At 44.6% G+C, this 23627-nt stretch overlaps 1 protein-coding gene across 3 annotated transcripts in view; it reads right to left on the minus strand.

The window, feature by feature from the left end:
• The window catches only part of TMEM150C (transmembrane protein 150C), an 81235-nt gene extending 58602 nt beyond the window's left edge, over positions 1–22633 (minus strand). Inside the window, exon 1 of one of the 3 annotated variants that reach the window (XM_075929484.1) lies at positions 22497–22633. Coding sequence is in view for 1 of the 3 variants with exons in the window: in XM_075929481.1 (XP_075785596.1) it covers positions 12766–12847 (82 nt within the window). In the remaining 2 variants the exon portion in view is untranslated. Of the gene's footprint in view, positions 1–12765; positions 12896–22496 lie in introns of those variants that run through there. The other 2 variants (XM_075929486.1, XM_075929481.1) reach the window with 2 other exon arrangements.
• Positions 22634–23627: the final 994 nt, after the last annotated feature.

The raw sequence follows: 23627 nt of genomic DNA on the forward strand, positions 1-23627 counted from the left end.
AATGAGCTTTGAATCAAGTCTTATAACCACAGTAAAAAGGTTTTGGTGTACTGTACAAAGTCACTGTTGTTCCTTTGAAAGCAGTAGCAGGTTTGGCCCACAGGGTTCTTCTTCCATAGAAGTTAGTGGCACAGAGATAGGAATGTTTACTACACTAATTTATTTCCATTATTTGTACAAGTTTTGTTAAGCCTGAAGCAGAGATGGCAGAAAGAGCACGTCAACACACAGGTAATTCCATTCCAACTCCAGGAAGGACACTAGGGCTGTGTCTACACTGGCATGAATTTCCGGAACTGCTTAAAACGGAATACTATTCCGTTTTCAGTTTTTCCGGAAAAGGAGCGTCTACATTGGCAGGCTGCTTTTCCGGAAAAGCCCTTTTTCCGGAAAAGCATCTGTGGCCAATGTAGACGCGCTTTTCCGGAAAAGAGCCCCGATCGCCATTTTCGCGATCGGGGCTTTTTTCCGGAAAAGACTACTGGGCTGTCTACACTGGCCCTTTTCCGGAACAGCATTCCGGAATAAGGACTTATGCCCGAACGGGAGCAGAATAGTTTTTCCGGAATAGCGGCTGATTTTGTACAGTAGAGCGTCATTGCTTTTCCGGAAATTCAAGGGCCAGTGTAGACAGCTCGCAGCTTATTCCGGAAAAGCGGCTGATTTTCCGGAATAAGTGGCCCAGTATAGACACAGCCTAGGGGTATCTGGCCCTGTAGTCAGAAAAATAGCTCTCTCCCGCTGGTTGGCCTCTTTGTCCTGCCCTCACCACTGTACAGCCCTTTATGGGCTGTCAGCTGGAGAAAAGCCAAACTATAATATGTTCTGGCTCCTCCCTCCAAAAACAGTCCCTGGAATTTCATAATTGATCAAATGAGACACGACAAAGAGAAAAGATATGAAGTTGATAGAAGTGCCTTGTTTTCTTATCTAATTAAAAATAAAAAGCATCCAGTACTTTTGTATGCACAGGGAATTGCCTGTGCTATCTTTAGATAAAATTTCCCCTCAACTCTGTTGTGTAAGTTATGGTTCTGTTTACTGTGTACATTGTTTTTAAAATTGAACACGTCCCTGGTATTTAGCTGCTCCTACACACTGAAGTCCAGAGGAGGAAAATGTTTTCTCTCATGGAGAGGACTTTACTATTGCTCTTTGTGTTCCTTAACTGAAAGGAAATAGTTAAGACTTGAAATCCCCTATGTGTAGGGAAGAATGTAACATGCACTATAAAGTTACAGCTGTACTATACAATTGATTGCCGCCTTCCACCTGAGAGCATGCTGGGTTTCACTTGCATAGAGCATTCTGGAATGAAAAGGATCTACAAGCACCAAATGTTTTGAAATAAGAATAATTGCCTGAAGGTATGTCTACACTATAAATTAAACTATAACTATCGCACAGGTAGGCACTCCCATGCTAGTTTTAATCCAGAATGCATAGATAATAGTAGCAGTGAAGACATGGCAACACAGGTCAGCATTAATTATTCTTTGTGCAGCTTTTGCCATGTTTGTTCACATGGCAACTGCCTAGGCTGACCATGTTTCCCTGTGCTGAATACAGGACCCCTGGTAAAATTATTCATATTCAAGTGAGTTCAACAGCACTCAAAACCACTACACAGCACAAATGTTCAAATTAACATCAAGTTGGCTGAGCCCCTGTTAAAAAGAAATACTGAGAAGCTGGAGTCTTTATTTACCTTCCTATGGTTAATGTTTACATGGCCGTGTGTGTGTCACCTCTCCCCTCTCTCACACCGGGCTGGGAGTGGCCGACTGACCTAACCCAACCCTCCAGGTCCAGTGTTCTCCATGCCTGGCTGAGCTCCCTGAGACAAGCCCACTTCTCCTGGTACCTGGTGCTATGTTTTCTCGAGGCAACGTGCTGGGGGGAATACAGGGTCACAGATTTCTATGAGGGTTCAAACCAGAAGATGGCCAGCAGCAGCCTTTCTGCGCTGTACAAGAGGGAAAAGACAGGAGCTGCTTTTAGCCATTGGTGGTGGACAGGACCATCCCATCCATAGTACGGTTCAGCATGGCCGCCTCAGGTCCCTGCTTTGGGAGGCCTTACAGCGGCCTCCTCAACTGTCCTATAGACAGGTGCCAAGGTGGCCTGGGCAGTTATGGAGGCCTGACATGAGCTGATCCTCGCTGCCATCCCAACTCCCATGCTCACCACTGCGGCAGGAGTGGAAGCAACCCAGCAGTTTGCTCTGCTTTGCCCCTCCCCGTCCTCTCCCAGCCTGTTGTGCTCAGCTTCACAGTGACAGAGCACCTCAGCCCCAGAAAAGTGGGGCCTGACAGTCTGGGAGAGGGCAGTGGGGTAGGGTGGAACCGGCTGCCGGGCCGTTCTGGCTCCTGCTGCCACAGAGAGAATGTGGGTTGGCCAGCCCTTGCTGCTGCCCTGCACCAGGCCTTCCATAATCCCCCAGCTTGCATTGCTTCGGGGAGGGGGCAGAGCAGGGGCAGGGTTCGGGGGAAGGTAGTAAAGCAGTGCAGGGCCTAGTGGTGGGCAGGTTGCTCCAGGTCCAGCCTGGGGCACTGGTGGGGCTGGATTTGCTCCAAGCCCCACCTCCCGTAGGAAGGACCCTGGAGGGATGGAGTGGGGGGCAGGGATGGCTTGACCCATGTCTTTGCAGAGATTGTGTCTTCTCTCCTCTTCGTTTCCCCCTTCCCTCCAAACTCACCGGTTGGCTAGAAGCTGCTTGCTCCTTCCTGCCCACAGAAAGGCAACTTAACACCTAGGGTGGAGGCAGCATGTGAAGAGGTTGCCCAGGGGCCCCTGCAAGGTTGAGGGTGCAAACGTACCCACCTGCAGGCGGATTTGAATCTAGGACTTCTGGAGCTTAGTGGAGGAGCCTCTGCACCTTGAGCTATAAAACCCGCTGGCTCTCAGCTTAGGCTGTAGAGCAGGAGTGGCCAACCCGTTACAGATGAAGAGCCAAAATAGTGGTGGATACAGTGCAAAGAGCCGAGGGAAAAAAGTTGTTGAGCAAAACAAAACAAAAAAAGCCCCCCAGTGCGGGTGCAGGAGCCACAATTTTCTCTTTGAAGAGCTGAATGCGGCTCACAAGTCGCAGGTTGGCCACACCTTCTAGAGCTCACTCATTCTTATCTCTTGCTGTAAGTGGTCTAAGTGCCACTACATGGGGCAGTGAACCACACCCACTGGATGTATGGGTTACACCAGTGGTCACCAACCAGTCGATCGGGATCTACTGGTAGATCTTGGAGCCTCTGACAGGGGATCTTGACTGGTTTGGCCAAGAGGCTACCAAGTGCCAGGACTTCAGCTGCCCCTCCCTGCACTGCCTGCACCTAGAACCCCCTCCTACATCCCAACTGTCTGCCCCAAGGTCAGGTCAGAGCCCCTCTCACACTCCAAATCCCTTAATCGAAGACCAGAGCTAGCACCCCAACTCACTGCCCCTGCCTGGTGAAAGGGAGGGAGGATGGGGGAGGAAGGGAGATTGGAGTGAGCAGGGGAGGGGTCTTGGAGAAGGGTCACAAAAGAGGTGGGGCAAAGGCATTTGGGTTTGAGGTAGATCTTGGATTGCACTGAAATTAAAAAAGTGATCTCATGCTTAAAACGGTTGGAGACCCTGGGTTACACAAACAGGTTGGGAAAAGTTTCCTCCCCGCCCCTGCAGAGCTTATCTTGAGGGATAGAGACTCTTCCTTGTGCCAGCACTGTGCGGGGCTCTGGCACATGCATGGCTTGGCTCCTCCTGTGCAGCATCCCAGGCTAGGTGGTCTTGAATTTCCTACAGCTGCCAGCCCAGCCAGAGACAGTGGGGAAAGGGGGGAGCCTGCCAGCTAGGCTGTTGGGGAGCTGAATGATTTGGCAAGAGGCTGGTTCTCTGCACAGGGCTGGGACCAGGACTCAGTGCTGGGGGGGAATATAGGTGTGAAGGGGCACAGCAGAGAAAGGACAGTGGGGTGGGAGAGTGCATGTAAAGGGCTGATGGGTGGGCAGCAGATGCAACATGTAACCCGCCACTATCTGCCTGCACTCACCTGCCACTGCAGCAAGCAGCCAGTGCTGGCTGGAAAAGTGACAAGGGGGGCCTTTAAAAACAGGACATCTGGTCACCCTACAGCTGCCTGAACCGGGGAAAACGTGCACAGTTTAATTCCAACTGTGATTCAGACAGAAGCACACAGAGCCCACAGCCAACAGGATGTTTCCAGCAGCTCTTTTTAGACAGCCCCACCTCACGCTTCTAGAAGAAGCAACTAGCCCTTCCGCTAATGGACTTGTAGCTTTACGCACCCAGCTGCCTGTTGGCAGTTATCCAGGTTGTGTGAGTAGCAGGTTCCTGAGATGCCCACATTACAGTAGTTGTAGAACGATATACCACACCTAGGGTTTGCTGTCAAGGTATGTCTTATATGGTGATATTAATATCACTGGCAGAAGTGGCTTGATTTTTCTTATTCTTGGAAAGTGTTTCTATATTAGATCAAGCTCAGTTACAAGAAACTCAATTGATTAGCACAGATGGTACTGTAAAGTCAGCAAGTTTAAGACCAGTGTCATCCTAGCAAAAAGAAAATACATGAGGAATTCAGCTAAATAGTGACATGAATGGGGAAATGATTCCCTTTTTCCCCTGAACAAAGAAATCCATGTATGTGACTAATTATTAGAGCTATGCAAACAGAAGATCTTTTTGGTTTCCTGGCAGCTCAAACAAAACACCAACAACATTGTTTTGGATCCAACTAAAAGCAATTTTTTCCAACTTTTTCAGCAAATCAAAGAGTCCAGAAAAACTGGGTTTAAGACAAACAAAAATGTTTTTTCAACAAGCCGGAAACATTTCATTTCAATTTCAACTATTTTAAACTGTTTTTCGGTTTTTAATAAAGTTAAGGAAATTTTGAAGTGAAAACTCATTTTGAACTTAAAAATATTTTTTTCATGAGTCAAAATGAAGTGTTTTGATTTTCTCTGAACTTTTTGTTTTTAAGCCTTTAAACTCACAGTTTGGCAAAATAAACACAAATTTGTGAAACATTATTGCAAATTGTTATAAGAAAAGTGCAGTAAGTTCTCTGTAGGGATAGCTCAAAGCAGGATCAGAACCTCATGATATTTAAGAAAGTCCATGTTATATGATTATAACTCAAGTTAATTAAATGCATCATTTAATTATTATGCATATTTTAAAACTTAACGCTGTGAGCAGAGTTCAGCCTTAAATCTGCATTTCCAGATTTATGAGTGCTTGATTTCTTAACCCTAAAAGCTAAAGAAACAGAAAATAAATGTTTTGAACTTGTTTATAATATATGTAAGAGGCCTGAAAGTCTGTCCCCACACACAGAAAAACAGTCACCGAAGACACCATATGTGTGTGAAGGAGAGAGAAAATCGCATTCTATGGCACAGAGTCTGAGGTGTTCAGGCATTAATTAATTTATCCTCATAATGCCCTGTGAAAAAGGTGAGATGATTCCCACTTTATGGACAGGTAAACTAAACTACAGGGATATTAAGGTGGTAGCTTATTACAAGAGTGGGTGGGTGGGTGAGGTTCTGTGGCTTGCAATGCGCAGGAGGTCAGATTAGACGGTCATGGCCCCTTCTCATCTTAAAGTCTGTGAGTTTATGAGATCTTCTAAAAGTAGTGGAGTGTCTAACTCCTACTGAATCCAAAGGGAGTTAGGCGCCTAAATGCCTTTGGGGATCTGGTTGTAAGTAACTTAGAATCACAGAATCCCAGGGCTGGAAGAGACCTCGGGAAGTCATTGAATCCAGCCCCCTGCCCAAAGCAGGACCAAGGTCACAAAGGAAGTTTGTAGCAGAGCTGAGAATTGAGTCTAACTCTCCTGAGTCTAACGTAGGGCTTTCATCACAAGATCATCCTTATTCTTTTACAGTTTTTTTCTAAGCTTGCAAGATTTTGTTGAGCAGTGTCTTCTCTTTAAACCTCCTTTTGTTTTCTCACAGGCTTTTTCTGTCATATCTAAATCTTTTCCCAGAATTACCTGTGTGTTGACTTCCTCTTTCTGTCATCTCTGCTCCAGGCAAACAAGCCTTATGTAAATAGTGGAAGTAAATTAGTGTAGTAAACAGTCTCATGTGAGAACAGTTAACCATCTCTCAGAGTTCAATTACATTTGGTCTCAATTCAGCTCAACTTGCGTATTAGTTTCCTGGCGCATGTCTTTTTTGCCATCATCTCTTCCATAACACGTGCTATTATCAAAAACACACTGTTAACCAAATACATTAAGACTGTTCATGGTTTGACACTTTTACGTGACAGATGGGAAAAAACCCACACTTAATCCTTGGTTTCTGTGGGCAATTATGAATTATATATCAGAAATTAGTGAAACACGTTACGTTTTATCAGATCATTTAGCATATGCTTTTCTAATCTTTTACGGCTATAGTTTTCTGGATGGTGAGACATTGTTTCAAGCAAAACAAATCCAACACAACTACTAGCTAGCAATTTTAATTGGGCTTCCTGTCAAGCAGATTTTTTCTAATCATACACAGTTAGAAATATTTGTGGGTATGATCAATAATCTCAATGGTCTTTTTATGATTCCTTCTTCTGAGATCAGGTTCTATGGGAACTGTTGTCAAGGAAACCCAAACCATGTGACTTTCCTAGTAACTAGTTCATTCTGTTGGTCCCCAATATAGACAGTACCATTCTCCTGTTTTTATCTCTGTAGCTTATTACAATTTTTTTCCCATTTGTCTGATAGGATAGGAACATAGAGGCTACTTGGCAAAAAGAAATAGCCCTGTGATAGTGCTTTAAAAAAACACATCTAGCTGTTCTTTTTCTGTGACTGCATTTTAATAGATGCATCACCTAACATTTTTTTTAATCACTGTTTCCCTGTTATAAAGCAGTCTTTTGTAACACTGAGTTTCACGGTAATAATGAAATTCAAAACAAAACCATAAGAAATTTAACAGAATTGCAAATACTTAGCACTAATCTAGGCCACCATTTTCAGTCATGACCATTTGCTTTCCCTGGGAGATGGCAGAGCTGGAACTTCTGCAACTCATATTGGGCTCCTTTGGCATTTATATGCTCTGCACTGCTGAAAGTAAGCCCTAAGTCCTGGAGATCCTCAAAGGGAGTTTGGTGCCTAAATCTCATTAAGCTCCATGGAATTTAGATGCCTTTAAGAATCTGGACCTAAGTGTCTCAAAACCAGAGCTAATGAGGTCTTGAAATCTTTGACATTTTCTGTGCATTCAGTACTAAAGGCTGATCCTGCACCACTGAATCTATTGGGTGAAGATTTCAGTTCGTACTGAGGGAATGGGAGTTCAGGGCATTCAGCCCTTTGGGGACCCAGACCTGCAGGATGCTGGACAGAGATTGGCATGGTTTCTAGATGTATCCATATGAAAAGTCATTAGTTACAGACCTAACCCATTACAATCTTAGGGACACTGCTTGTTTAAAGTGATACTTTTGCAGGATCGTGCCCACGAAGAGACCCATCCTGTAAAACACGGAGTTCTCAGTTCTATTACAAGGGCTTTTCTGTGACTCTGCAGAACCCTCACATCTCTCAGGCTATGTCTACACAGCAGCATTATTTTGGAATAACATCAGTTATTCTGAAATAACATCACGCATGTCTACACAGCAAGCCCATTATTTCAAAATAAATTCAAAATGATGGGCTTCTTACTACGACTCCTGTAACCCTCATTGTATGAGGAGTAAGGGAAGTCAGGGGAAAAGTGCTCTATTTCGAAATAACTACTGTGTAGACAGCGCCAAAAGTCGAAATAAGCTATTTTGACTTAAACTACTCAATTAGCGTAGCTCATGTTGCGTACCTTATTTCAAGTTTAGCCCAGCTGTGTAGACGTGCCCCTAGTGACCATCTTTTTCAAGAAGGGGAATAAAGCTATAAAAACAGAGGACAAACACCCCCAATGGGACTTCCTCCCCCACTCTAAGCTTCACGAATTTCTCACATTTTTTAACATTATTTTGGCTTTCGCAGCTCTTTCTGGCACAGGTTTGACTGTGCAGTGTGTGAAGTACTTCGTTTTGTTTATATTAAATCTGCCGACAGGGCCAAGAGTGCCATTTATGGGGGGTTTAGGAGGGTAGTAGCCCCCCCCCTACTGAGTTTGAACCCCTTGGATTTCATACTTGAGGTCTTCTTTAAGCTGTGTGCATTTAAGAACTGCTGGAGTGAAGGCAACAGAGTTTGAGCTGCTTGCAGCTTTGCCTTTGTGGCAGGGAGTTTGTTACAAAAAGAGGAAGGCAGGTGATTAAGAACAACAAAAGCTGGGCATTCCAGTAACTGAAGGATCATTAGATCATCATGAAAACATTGCCGGGTACTCCACTTAAAAGCGGGGGGGGGGGGGAAGAGAGAGTAGGAATGACTATTGTGCTGCAGAGATCTGAATTTGGATTATTGTGTTAATCTTACAAATGTTCTTGAAAGGGGGTGCACAGGGACTAATCCAAAGATGACTGCAAAGAGCTACAAAGGGATTTCACAAAACTGGGTGACTGGGCAACACAAAGGCAGATGGAATTCAGTGTTTATAAGTGCAAAGTAATGCACATGGGAAAATATAATCTCAACTATAGATACAAAGTAGCTGTAACCACTCAAGAAAGATCTTGGAATCATTGTGAATAGTTCCCTGAAAACATCTGCTCAATGTGCAGTGACAGTCTAAAAACTAAAAAGCTAACAACATTGGGAATCATTAGGAAAGGAATAGATAATCATACAAAATGCCATATTGCCTCTATATAAAGTCATTGTACGCCCACATCTTGAATACTGCATGCGAATCTGGTTAACCCATCTTAACAAAGAAATATTGGATTTGGAAAAGGTACAGAAAGGGCAAAAGAAGTAATTAGGGGTAAAGAACAGCTTCCATGCAAGGAGAGATTAACAAGACTGGGACTTTTCAGCTTGGAAGAGAAATGACTAAAGGGTGGGGCATATGTTAGATGGCTAAAAGAATCATGAATGGTTTGGAAAAATAGAATAAGTAAATGTTATTCCTTCTCTAACACCACAAGAAGCTGTTCCAATTACATTTATAGGCAGCAGATTTAAAACAAAAAATAAATTATTTTTTCACAATCAACTTGTGCAACTCTTTCCCAGGGGACGGTGGAAAGGCCCAAACTATTACAGGGTTCTAATAAGAACAAAATAAGTTAAAGGAGGATCGGCCCATCAAAATGGTTACGAGCCAGAGTGGGCAGAGATAGTGTCCCTAGCTACTGTTTTCCAGAAGCTGGGAATGGGCAACAGAGGATGGAGCGTGATGACTGCCTCTTTTGTTCATGCATTCTGGAACACTTGGCATTGGCTGCTGTTGAAAGACAGGATATTGGGTTAGAAGGACCTTTAGTCTGACCCAGTATGGCCATTTTGATATTCTTATATAGAGCTGAAGTGTATCTGCCCTGTTGCTGTAGCCCACTAGACCCCACTCCCCTTCCAGCGCCAAGGACTGGTCATGACGGAGTCTGGCTCTCCACAGAGTTAGTAACAAAGTAAGAAAGGTTTAAGGCTAACCAGTGTCCCTTAAGTGACTTGCCACAAGATGTCAGAATATGTTAGTGTTAGAGCTGAGCGGGTCTAGTATTAATTTAATTTTTTCTTTTCTATAGGAATTAGATACAGTGCTCCTGTCAGCTAACTGCTAATGTAGAGTTTTCCAGTGCCTTAGCAGTCCCTGAATAGAGATGATGGGTGTGTGGAGGAGAATGGATGGAGTTGGTCCCCCCACCCTCCCCATTGGGTGCTTGGCTTGTACTGAGCATGCTCAGTAACACTGCTGAAGCCTCTGTCTTCAGTCTGCCCTCCCCACGTTTTCACTCTTCTCCCCTCCCCCATCACAGCATGCACAGGTCACGCCATCCCCCCACAAATCTGAAAATGGCGCCCCTTGCCAGGGCCATCTTACCCATATGCAGAATATGCAGCTTCATAGAGCATCTGAAAATTTGGGGCACCACTGTCAAACCTCCCACCTCTTTCTGTCACTGTTCTGTGGCTCCAGAGAGGATCTATTTAACTTAAAAGTGAAAAAGCCTGCCGGGGCGATTAGCAGAACACCAACCTGTGAAAGAGCCATTCACGCGGTAATAAAACCAGTTAGCAGGCATTTGCAAACCCCAGGTATATGCTGTCAGGTTCTTAATTTACTGTGTTAGTTGACAGAACCTTAGTTTAAAATTTGCTTTAAAGATAAAAATGGTAAAAAACTCACATCTAATAATCATCCTTCCCCCTGGCCTGCCATTGGCCATAGGGCCACCAGTTTAATAGAACTGCAGAGGGCACTTTAAATCCTAAGGATCTCTCTGTTTGCTGCCTATTAATTTCATTGGGTACCCATTGGTTGTCAGGTAACGTGAAGGAGTAAACACCACTTTCTTATTCACTCTCCCACACCATTCATGATTGTATAGTCCTCTATCACATCCCCCTCCATTAGCCATCTCTTTTCCAAGCTGAAAAGTCTTTCATCTCTCCTCATGTAGAAGCTGTTCCATACCCTTATGCATATGTGTTGCTTTTCTCGCTACTTTTCCCAATTGTAATATATCTTTTTGAGATGGTGCTACCAGAACTGCACACAGGTTTGGGCATTCCATGGATTTATATAGTGGCTGTATGAAATTCTCTTATTATCCATCCTTTTCTTAATGATTCCTAACACTTATCTTTTCTGACTGATGCTGCATAGAGTGGATTTTTCAGAGAACTATCCACAAAGACTCCAAGATTTCTCTTTTGAGCAGTTACAGCTAATTTAGGCCACATTATTTTATATGTATAGCTGGGATTATGTTCTCCAGTGTGCATTACTTGGCATTTAACAACACTGAATTTTATCGGCTCTTTTGTTGCTAACCATCCAGTTTTGCAAGATCCCTGTAGAATCCTTCCCAGACAGTTTGTATTTAAGCATCTTGAGTAATTTTGTAGCATCTGCAAAATTTTGTTCACTTTTTTACAGATTGTTTATTCATTCAAACCAAGATTTGATTTCCCATCCTGTACAGTATCCACTATATCATACTACCCTCCTATCCATATTTTCCAAACAGCCACAGACACCTTGTGGCTCAGAGTCTATCAAACAAGTATTTGATCCTACAACATGGACCCTACACCCAGATGGAATGACATTAACTTTAATCCTTTTGCAGAGCTGGATCCTATGGCCACAAAACAATTTGTGAAGAGTAGAATTTGAGGAATATTAATAAATTGCTAAAATTAGGCCTGGGTAACATACATCAAGGAGGGATTTGGGGCATTAGGAAAGATAGGCAGCAGCATAGAGCTAGGTTAGTGGGAGAAATTACACCCCATCTCCTGCAAACATCTGTACAGGGATGTTTATGTGAACAAAGGTTTTCAGAATCAGGTTCTGAGACAGGCTGGCAAATGTGAGTTGGGAGCTAGAGAGATTTGGTAATGAGTCTCTCCTGTATTGGGTGAGGGATAATGCAAGGGAACGGAGTGCTTCTGGGACTGGTAACACCACACAAGACTCTGCTACTAACACTGTGGAACACACCTGGCTTCTGACATGCTGTGCTACAGGAAGATGGGGTGGGGACTATTTTCGCTATTTCATATTCATAACAGGCATTAATACACCAACTAGCAAACCGCCAGAATTTGTGGCTAAAACAGATCTAAATCACAGTTCCCACGCTGTTTCGAGAAGGATCATAATATTATCAATGCTGTTATCTGCCCATCTTGCTTTTCTGTCCCTGTCATAAGGCACACAATATCCTGCTGTGTTTTTCTGGTGAAATCTTGGACTCAACATCTCTATACACAGTTATGTTCTAGAACAGCCCTTTTTTATTAAACGGGTTTTTTATAAACTATATAAGCTTTACAACTTCAAACGCTATAAGAAAGGAGCATATGTACCCTCTCCCCCATTAGCCTGATATTGCATACTGGGAAGTATTGAAATTAAAACTGAAATCAGGCTGGAAAAGAAGCATTTTAGAGTCATTATTAGAATGTGTCCTAACTGCTTCAGGATTCCTCTTGAGATCTGAGAAACATTATTACATACAGATACAGACACTCCCTCTGAACTATCCATTCTCTTTCTTTAAACTCTAAATTTTCAGCTCCAGAATATCTGCAGAAGACTGTCCTCTCGTCTATATATTTCTGTTAGCCATCTCTTTTCTCAGCTACATAACGAAGTGCTGTTCTCAGCTTTGAGGACTCAGAGAAATGCTAAACCACTTCCTCTTTCTGGGAATTTCAGAAACAGTTCGCTGTTTGCAACAGGCAAACCTAGTCATAGTTTAACAAAGATCATATCATCTCTCTCTGCCTGGCATGGGGCATCTTGCCTGCCATGCAGAGGGAAGGGCTGCAGGCCTCAGTGACCCCTCAAATAGCATACACCCCACATTTGTCCATGCCACCTGCAGTCTTCTCCAATCATCAGGGCTGTAGGGCAAGCCTCTAATTCAGCCTCTGTCTCACAGAGCAGTGTAGCTAGCATCCAGAGTCTGTAACAATGCACCCCGTCTCTCAGGACAGTGTGGGTTCCTGCATGGGGTTGATGAGGATGGGATAGGGGGACCCAGGACAGCCTTTTCTACTAGATCCCAGTCCAAAGCCCTGTCAGCAGTGGAGTTAACCACTACTAGTCTGGCGGGGAAGCCCACCACAATATGTCAGGCTCTTGGGGATTAATTCGCCACCCTGGGCTACTTCCTACCAGTGCCTTCCCTGAAATTCTCTCCGTCTCTCCCCTCCGGACTGGGGACCTCTCCTGCAGCCTCCCTCTGACTGGTTTCCATGGCTTGGACTGTTGGCAGTTCCTCTTCAGGACTCCAGCAGCAGCAGAACCTCCTTCCCCAGCAGCCAGCAGCTCTGACTACGCAGCTCCACAGGCTTTTATAGCTGGCCTGCCACTGGAGCATGCCCAGAACGGCAGTGGGGGCGGGGCCCCCTCATTCCAGGACTCCTCGGAACCCTCCCAGTCCCAGTAAGGAGTTCATAGACCCCGTCACACACCTTCCCTCTTAAGAGGGTATTTGTTGGGGGCTCCTCTGCCCCCCCCCCCCCCACACACACACTGGGAGAAAAAGTCCACCTAAGCATGCATCCTACCTGATCAATGTGCCAGGCTCAAATCATAAGCTGGAGTGATAGGTACCACCTCAATCTGTGGGGGTTGGTATCTTTCATACTGTTTAGCCACCAAACTGGCACATGGCATGTGACCGGCTGAAAGGGGTTCCCCAGCAGGTAATATCACAGAGCATCAATTGCCTCTCTTGGCTAGGGCCTCCTTTTCCACCACTGAGTACTTCTGTTTGAGGAAAGAATTTCAACTCGTGTAGAACTGGGTGTTCTTCTCCCTCCAACTCCTGGGACAATACCACCCTCAGCCCCACCCCAGATGCATCCGTTGGTAAAAGAAACAATCTAGAAAAGTGGAGGTGATTCCTACAGGTGCTGGAATGAAGCATGTGAGTTGAAGTGGATTTACGGATTGGCCCAATGGCTCTCAGCACCCTCTCTATTAAAATTGTCCTTGCACCCCTGTTCCCATTATTTCCAGTGGCTGAGACATTTTGTATTGCTAAGGCCACAACTAGAGTGCTCACCCCACGTGCACGTGCTGTTTTTCTTCTTGGGTATGTCCACACTACAGTGCTATTTCGAATTAACTTAAATAGGTAATTTGAATTAAGCTAATTTGAAATAACATCTATACACAAAATCTATTTCGAAATAGCATTTTGCTATTTCGAAATAGCGTGTCCACACTGAGTGGACCCTGAACCGAAGTTAAGGCTGGCCGGAACCAGTGCTGGCAGGGCATCAGGTTAGGACTTAGGGTATGTCTACACTACCACCCTAGTTCGAACTAGGGTGGTTGATGTAGGCAACCGGAGTTGCAAATGAAGCCCAGGATTTGAATTTCCCGGGCTTCATTTGCATATTGCCAGGCGCCGCCATTTTTAAATGTCCGCTAGTTCGGACTCCGTGCCCGCGGCTACATGCGGCACGAACTAGGTAGTTCGGATTAGGCTTCCTGTTCCGTACTACCGGTACTCCTCGTGGAACAGTTTTCAGTTATAAGTATTTCCGGAAAAAGCGCGTCTACATTGGCAGGATGCTTTTCCGGAAAAGCACTTTTTCTGGAAAAGCATCCGTGGCCAATGTAGACACGCTTTTCCGGAAAAAAGCCCCGATCATCATTTTCGCAATCGGGGCTTTTTTGCGGAAAAGGCTACTGTGTTGTCTACACTGGCCCTTTTCCGGAACAGTTTTTCCGGAAAAGGACTTTTGCCCAAACGGGAGCAGCATAGTTTTTCCAGAAAAACACTGACAATTTTACAGTAGATCGTCATTGCTTTTCCGGAAAAGCAAGCGGCCAGTGTAGACACAGCCTTCCAGTTTAAAGCACTGCCATAGTCATGATTTAAACTTTTAAGTGCAGAAAAAGTCTTACTGCTGGAGGGGGCCAAAGGGGTCTGGCTCTGTGGGATGTCCAGGAAGGCAGGAAAGTGGGGTCAGTTGTATTTCAGAACATCAAATGACAAGCACAAGGGGGGGGTCTTTGTGACTGAACCCATCCCACAGACATTTTAAGGGACCATTCTACATTGAAATGTGGTAACTACTTACACAAAGCCTCAGGGGGTTGCTTTGTTAGAAACAATGGAGTAGTCCTGTGGCATCTTGGAAACTAACATATAAAATTAGTGAGCTTTTGTGGGCAAAACCCACTTCCTCAGGCGAGCTAGAGTCTATTCCACCTTGCATTTAGCTGTAATCCTCTGTGTACTTTCCCAGACCTGCAGAACACCTCTTTGTGGCTAGAAAGCTTGTATCTCTCACCATCAGAAATTGGTCCAATAAGAGATATTACCTCACTCATCTTGCCTCTCTGTTTTATTAAACTTGGTTGATTTCAATTTCCCTCAGCATTGCATACCCTGAGTGAAATCTTGGCCCCAGAGAAGACAACGAGAAAACTTTTTCTGCAAGAGATCTGTGGTACTGCACTGAGGATGTTTGGATTTTAATCCATACATCTCTGCAGTATAAAATCTAGTGAGAGAACTTCTGTCTTTCAGGTACCGTTCTATATTCTCACTCAGGGATGTCTACACTACCACCCTAGTTCGAACTAGGGTGGTAATGTAGACAACCGGAGTTGCAAATGAAGCCCGGGATTTGAATTTCCCGGGCTTCATTTGCATCTTGCTGGGCGCCGCCATTTTTAAAGGTCCGCTAGTGCGGACTCCGTGCCGCACAGCTACACGCGGCGCGGACATTTAAAAATGGCAGCGCCCAGCAAGATGCAAATGAAGCCCGGGATTTGAATTTCCCAGGCTTCATTTGCAACTCCGGTTGCCTACATTACCACCCTAGTTCGAACTAGGGTGGTAGTGTAGACATACCCTCATATAGTATATAGTATTATAGGTCCTTCTTGTATACTTTATTACCAAGATTTTCAGTATTCCACCAAGAAAGTTTAGTGTCAAGTACAGATTAAGAGTGATCCCATTAAGACTATGTCTCCAGAGAATGCCGCACAAATGGGTCAGGCCATTGCAAATCAGTTTAGTGCCAGAAGTACTCCCTCTAAGGCTACGTCTACGCTACACCCCTCTGTCCACAGAGGGATATAAATGAAGCACTTTCAAAGTGCAAATGAAGTGGGGATTTAAATATCCCATGCTTCATTTGCATAATCACATCATGATGCTGTTTTGAACAAGTGCCACGTCGAAAGTGAAACCGCAGTTTAGACATGGTTTTTTTGACGAGGCGATTTTTCAAAAGATCTTGTACTCCTCGAAGTTTGCCAACTCCCTCAGTACCCTCTGATCCATTAAGTCCAGACCCATGGATCTGTGTACATTTAGCTTTTCTAAATAGTTCCTAATCTGTTCTTTACCCACCAAGGGCTGTTCATTCCATCTTGTGTCACTTGGCGCATTCGTCTGGGAGCTAACCTTGTCCGTTAAGACAGAGGCAAAAAAAAGCAATGAGTACTTCAGCTTTCCCCACATCATCTGTCACTAGGTTACCTCCTTCATCCAGTAGGGAACCCACACTCTCTCTGATCACCTTCTTCTTGCTAACATGCCTGTAGAAACCTCTCTTGTTATCCTTCACATCCTTTGCCAGTCACAATTCCATTTGTACTTTCGCCTTCCTGATAACCCGCCAGCATTCTCGAGCTATACATTTAAACCCCTCCCTGGCCATTTGTCCAAGTTTCAAAACAAAAACACAACCACCTGCCCCCAGCAGCACAGTGCCCTATGACTTGCTGGAGCGCTGTCTTAATACAGATGGACAAAGGGAAGAGCACCACTTAAAGCATCACCATACCATTTCTTGCAGTACGCTACATTATCCCTAGTGGTCTTGTCTCTACTGCGAGACCCGGGAGATCTGATCTGTAGAGCCTGCAGCAGATACAAAATTTTGAATCTGCATCCGCAGACGTGAGCCAGGGATACCCGCACCCACATTTGCAGCTAGAAAGCAGAAATCCACAAATGTGCAGGGTTCTATAGATTTGATCACAGCCCTCTCTTTGGAGCATCTCAACGTTTATGGCTCAAGTTCCTTAGCTGTGAATTAAGATTTGTACGCTTGGGGTTTCTTATGAATGCCAGTCACACAAGACAAGTTAACCTCAGTCCTTTCATGGCATTAAAAATAAAGCTTTGCTAATATGCTCTCAAACATATTACTTTTTAGCTGTCCTGTCACATTTTCTTCCACTCTGGGATGAAAGCTTAAGTCCATTTGACACCACTCAGATGTGAACTTATCCAGGCAACCTGGTAAGAAAGATATTAGTTTAATGGGCCGGCAGAAAGCTCAGATCAGTTAGTAATCCTTCTCTATTTTAAATAACTCTGTCGAATGCACGAATCTATTGCCCCTTTTTCTACACAGAGGCAGGGACTGTGTTATGGGCACATGTATTAAAAATGCAAACCAGGACCTGTAAGGATTATTCATCAGACAACTTCCTTGTATGTATTTGTGCCGTGTCAAAGCTGCTTCAATAGAAGTCAAAAGCTACTTTAAGTGACAGTCAAGTAATCAATCATAAGGGCAACTACTTACCTTCAGGAAACCTCCAGCTTCACCATTTGCAGCGTACAAGGCTGCGTCTAGACTGGCATGATTTTCTGGAAATGCTTTTAACGGAAAAGTTTTCCATTAAAAGCATTTTCGGAACAGAGCATCTAGATTGGCACAGACGCTTCTCCGCAAAAGCAATTTTTTTGGAAAAGCGTCCGTGCCAATCTAGACGCGCTTTTCCGCAAAAAAAGCCCCAATCGCCATTTTCGCGATCGGGGCTTTTTTGTGGAAAACAAATCTGAGCTGTCTACACTGGCCCTTTTGTGCAAAAGCTTTGCACAAAAGGGATTTTTGCCTGAACGGGAGCAGAATAGCATTTCCGCAAGAAGCACTGATTTCTTACAGTAGGAAGTCAGTGCTTTTGTGGAAATTCAAGTGGCTAGTGTAGACAGCTGGCAAGTTTTTCCGGAAAAGCAGCTGATTTTCCAGAAAAACTGACCAGTATAGACACAGCCCAAATGTTTGTTAATATGACCAGGCATTGGTGATATAGGGCTAGAAGCAGCTATCTAGGGTTTTTTAGGGATCGAACGCTTAGACATGTATATTTGACCATTGCCCTGATATGGTTAGCGAGGAATAGTCTGTTGGGGTGAATGTAGGACTGGCACCCAGGAACTCTTTACTTCTAATACCAGCTCTGACACAGACTCTTGCTTCACCTTAGACAGGTCAAATAAACCTCAATCTCCAAAGATACTGTAGTTAGATACATCACTTCCAGTGAAATCAATGGAGTACCTCAAAGAACTCCATAGGGTCTATAAAATAAGCGGTGTTAGAAGGTGTCACATTATTGGATTTTAAGGGGAGCAGCTAGCTCACTGCTGCGCCCACCAGGGGATGTTTGCCCCAAAGTCTATATAAGGGGGGCCATGTGAGATGTCAAATGAAAGCTTATGTTCTACTGATTCTATATATGCTACTCATGTACTTGTATGATATCTGTATGTGGAGTTAGGAATATGGACTCATATGACCAGCTCCAGTTTGGGACATACCAGAGATACATAAGTGCCATGAGGTGGACGCCATCTTGTCTTCAATTCTGCTACTGATCCCAGATGCAGCCTTGCGAGGAACAAAGAGCCGGGAAGGATTGCTGACCCATCCTGACATAGGATGTACACCGGAGACTTTTAAGATAGCAGAGATGTTATAAACTGCTAAGAGCCTGCATCCAGAACTTGGTGACTAGTGCACGTAATGTATTCTCCTTAATAACCTGATTGTCTACCTTTTCTTTCTTTTGTTAATAAACCTTTAGATTTTGGAGTCTAAAGGACTGGCCCAGCGTGATCTGATGGGTAAGATCCAAAGTGTAAGTTGACCAGGGATCTGTGGCTGGTTCTTTGGAGAACCTGTTTGGGGTAGGAGAGATTGGGTTCAATAACCCCTCACCTGTGTGTTAGGCCCGGGGCTGATTGTGGCACAGAGAGCTGGGGTTTCTGAGGGGCTTTGCTCGTGGGGCTTCCTGCTGGCTGGATTGGTAGCTGAAGCGCTCTGTGTGTCTGGTTTGTGACTGGTTTTGGGAAAGGTCTCCAGTCAAGGGCTGTAAGCAGCCCTGGTTTTGAGCAATTCGCCCTGAGCAGATGCCCTCAGCAGTGCCCAGACCTGGCCCGGTCCATCACAGAAGGCCTGGTTACAGGATAATTGTTCCCCAGCTCACTTACTGCACCTTTCCAGGCCACAGTATAAATGAGACCTGTGTTTCCTTGAACCTTGCTACAGAGCTGGAAGGGTGTGGAGAAGTGTCCCAATTATACTGCAAGGCAGAGCTGTACTTTAACCCCGTGGAGGAAAAATAGGAGGTGCAAGAATTGAGGACAGGAATTTTCAGAATTACTGGAGAAAAACAGGACAAAAAGAAGCTCTGCAAGCTGCAGTTGTTCCCAGAGGCCCTGCCAGAAAACTAGAAACAAGAAAGTCATTTTTAATCTACAGGACACCTGTTCAATGACTGACCTATTATCTACCTACCTCAACCACAGAAACAGGTGCCCTGTAGGTTGTAAACTGCTTACTAAGACAGCTTTGCCTTGTGTACACATACATAGAAACTATGTCTAGACTGCATCCCTTTTACGGGAAAGGGATGCAAATTAGACCTATCACAATTGCAAATGAAGCAGGGATTTAAATCCCCCCTCGCTTTATTAGCAAAAATGGCTGCTGCTTTTTTCCGGCTCGGAGCTTTGCCGGAAAAAAGCGCCAGTCTAGACGCGCATCTTTTGGAAAATAAAGCCTTTTCCGAAAGATCCCTTATCCTGAGACGCCACTTCTAAAAACCAAGAGGGAAATTCATTCTTCATGTACTGCCAGTGCTTAATTTTAGTGCTGCTTTGATGTGGGCACCTACTCCCTGGGAACTGAGGTGATACAGGCCACAGAACAACCACCAGAGGTTAATGAGATGTGTTCCTGGGCCCGACCAAACTAGGCTGGATTTGTGTTGGCATCTAGAGGTGAAGAGAGCCAGGCATTCATACTCCTTCAGGACATGCCTCATTATTACAGTGGAGTTTTCCAACAGTGTTGCGGGTTTACTAGAGAATTTAGAATCTTCATTTAGAAAGAGGCTAGTTCTGTTCCCAGAACAACTCTCAGGCAAGAGGAATGATGAATGAATAATTGGCTCTTCACATTTACAGATGGACAGGCTATAGCACAGAAGGGCAAAATGACTCCCCCAGGGCTACTCACTCAATAAGACTATAGGAGATGAGAAATGTCACTATCCTGGCATTTGAATCAGATATGACCCTCACTTTAACCAATATGTCCGAACCTGCACCACTAACAGAGGAACATAATAGTGCCTGCATGGAGACACCTATGCTAGGACAGGTCAAACTGGCAGCTCCCCAGAGCATTATGTTTTGTAAGAAGTTCTGGTTGCAGCTTGCTCTGAACATCCCCAGCAATTCACCTCACAGATACTTCCCTGAGCTAGCCAACGTACTTCCCACAGCAAGACAGCTTTTCCTTTCCTGCTTTTGAACACCAGAGCTGAGCCCTCGAAGGGTGACTGTTTAAGAGAAAGGCATTTTTAATCAGGAGTTTTCCAAGCTCACAAGGTATTGAAACTTTTCCTTTAAACCCTGTGAGGTTTAAAGTCATTAGTCCTCACCAGCTCCTCAACCCTGCCGAAGGACAGGAAAAACAAGTGAAAGATTCTTTTAGATTTCTTCATGGTCTTAGTTAAAAAACCAGCCCACGCACCTTTGATCATAAAAAAGTAGGCAATTTTCATCACCCCCTTAGAAACCAAAATAACACGCTGCACAATCTCCTTTCTAGAATAAAAAGAAAGTCACCAAATTCTTTGCTTGAAGTGCAGCTATGCCTTCGTTCATTACATCCTCTCCGCTCCAACACTGAAAGCATTTTTTAAATGTTATCTTAGTGACAGCAATAGTATGCAACTCAAGCCACGTTAGAAAGGAGCCCTATGATTGCCTATACAAAAAGATATCTATGTAGCCATGATAAAAGTCAAGCATTCAAATGCTGATTTTCAGGCCTTGTTCAGGGTTCAGATTCATGCATGAGGTGCTGATTCCTTCAATCAAAGCTCTTATAGATGACACCTCCAAAATGAGAAATGGATTTATGGTATACCTTCAATCTAAACTTTGGCCATGGGTCCAGATATAAACTCGAAGATGGGTCAGTCTCTGTCTGAGACTAGACCATGGCTCTTTGTATCTTTGCGCTAATTGCTTATTAGCAGATACTAGTGGTGAAAACAACCTAAGCCTTGTCCACACCACAGCACCAATAGGCTGGCACCACAGATCAACTTTGCTGACACTCAAACCCAGCTGGTCCCCTCCCAGGGAGAAAAAAAAAGTTCGTTTATTTTCCATGTAACTGATTTCTTGTGTATTTCACATCTCATCTGGATGGTTCTCTCTCATTTGAATTCTCCCCTACACACAAGCTCTTGTAGGTCAGATAGTAGTTAAGGAGGAGATAGATATTCCAATACAATACCTAAAGATTGACCCAAAGCAAAACTTGTTAGTATAACTTGGAAACAAGCAACATCACAAATTGCAGATTACTGTGTCTGAAAAGCAATCAATACGGCAGCAACCAGAGGTGATGGATTCAGTTTGCATTGTTCTTGCTAGTTGCACAGGGAGATTCTGGATATGGGTATCCCTCATGTTTCAGACAGGAGTGATAGGACTGCTGTAGTGATCAGAAATGGGAAGTATTCTGCAGGGTACTTTTACCTGCCAAACAACCAATTTGTTCCACAGGGCTGTTTCCACAAAGTAATTCATCTCTTTAATCCATTCCGAGATATTTTAAGTCACCCTGGGATTGATCCTGAATCTTTATGCATAGGTGCCACCGGAGTCAGCGGGAACTCTGGACGCAGAGGGACTGCAGCCTAGAGCCCTATATCTAATTGAGAAGTGTAAATCACTAAAAAGCACCTGGAGCCTTAGCTATTAGTAACAGTCAGACAGGAAGCCTTCATGCTGAAAGCCCCAACTTTGGAAAGTAGCCAGCCAGGAAGAACTGGCTTTCCTGTTAGAAAGCTTGGGAAGTCACCCCATCCGAGCTAAGTACTGCTATTTAATGGGGTTTTCTGTGTCATTACTCATCATTAAACTGATCGTTAGTTAACCCAACATGTTCTGAATTCCAGAGTTTGCTTTAAAGAGTTTCTAATGCCTGCTCTTTTTGCAAGCCACTTATTTATTGTTTGTATTCCAGTCAAGAATGTAACTCTACAGGGCAAAGCGGGTCTCCTATGAAGAAGTTTACAACCCAGAGGCTAGTAGACTCATTGAAGTTAAGCACATGCATAAGCCCTTGCAGAGTCCAGACCTAACGTGGCAGAGGATGGGAGAAAGGAAGTATTCACATTTTTTACATGGGAAACTGAGGTAAGAAGCTAAGTAACATGGGAAACTGAGGTAAGAAGCTAAGTAACATGCCCACAGGGATTGTGGCCAAGCCAGAAACTTAACCAAAATATCCTGAGTGCCAATCCAGTGTCTTAGCCACAGGGTCAGCCATCTTCTTGTTCAGTTGTATTTTTATATCAACAAGGGCATCACTTGGCTAAAGTGACTGTCCCAATAAATTTGACTGTACAGCCAGTAATTTGATCTATGCCATCAAATACCAGTAGTGCCTCACTGCTATATATATTTGACAGTCTCTACAGGTGTTAGGATGCAAGCCCCCACTGTGCCTCAGTGCCCCCTGACTGTCCTCATATAGCCCCTCTCAGGGTAAGTTACAGTCTGCATGGGTTGCTCATCATTGGGATTAGATTATCTCCACGGCCCCGCTTACCTAAGCCATGCTGTGATCTGCCTCCAAGCCCAGGGCCTTGCCTCCGGCCCCTAGCCAGGGGAGCCTTAGCTGGCCTTCTCCCAGCCCTTGCTGGCTATCCCCAGCAGATCTCCCTCCTGGGAGCTCCTGCTTCCTCCACAGTCAGCCCCTCACTGGCCTCCTCCTAAGCACTGTGCTTCTCTATATAGCTGTCAGCTGGGCTCTCCCTCACCCTAACGGCTTCAGCTGGGCTCTCCAAGCCAACCGGGCTTCTCTGTATAGCTGCCAGCTGGGCTCTCACTAGCCTAACAGCTTCAACTGGCCTCTCTGTTCCCAGCCCCGGCTCAGGGCCTGAGTCCTGGTCTTAAAGGGCCAGTGCAGGGCAGGTGCCCTGTCACAGCGGGAAAGAATCAACGGACACAAATCGGATATACGTAAAGGGAATTTACAGAAGACTGTTGGTGAGCATTTCCGCTTGCCTAACCACAGTCTGACAGACCTGCAAGTAGCTGTCTTGTCACAAACCAGCTCTACAAGCCAAATACACAGAGAAGCCCTGGAATCCCAGTTCATCCACAAATTCAGTTCACATGCTAATGGACTCAATCATGATATGGGCTGGTGGGGACTCTATGTACTTAATAACCACTGAAGGTGCTAATAGCTCCCAGAGTGGCATCCTTCCTGTTTTAGGAATCTGTCTATGGACTTTGATTTTTATCTGCTTAGGTCTAAGTACCCATTCTCCAGATACTTAATGATGCTCTGTCTCTCACCTGCCTCTCTTTTTCTTTCTCTCTCCCCTCCCTTTCCCCTCTCCTATTTATTTCCAGTTTTCATATCCCCAAATCATAACTCTGGTCATCTGAAGAAGTGGGTTGTGCCCACGAAAACTCATGATCCCATCTACACGTTTCGTTAGTCTATAAAGTGCTACCAGACCATTTGTTGTTTTTTTCCAATCAATGATGTTACCCCCATTTGCCGAATGAGCTGCTGAAACACTGCTGGGGAAGGCTGGTGGGTTGTTAAAGGAGTACACTGATGCAGCTGGCATTGCATAGGACTCACACTAATTGTTTCCATGTCAACCCTTTGGTTTCTTTCACTTCACTTCCTGAAGATGCAAAATGTGGTCAAAAATTTTCCAGG

The sequence above is a fragment of the Pelodiscus sinensis genome, chromosome 5 (assembly GCF_049634645.1).
Source record: "Pelodiscus sinensis isolate JC-2024 chromosome 5, ASM4963464v1, whole genome shotgun sequence".
NCBI classification, from domain to species: domain Eukaryota; kingdom Metazoa; phylum Chordata; order Testudines; family Trionychidae; genus Pelodiscus; species Pelodiscus sinensis.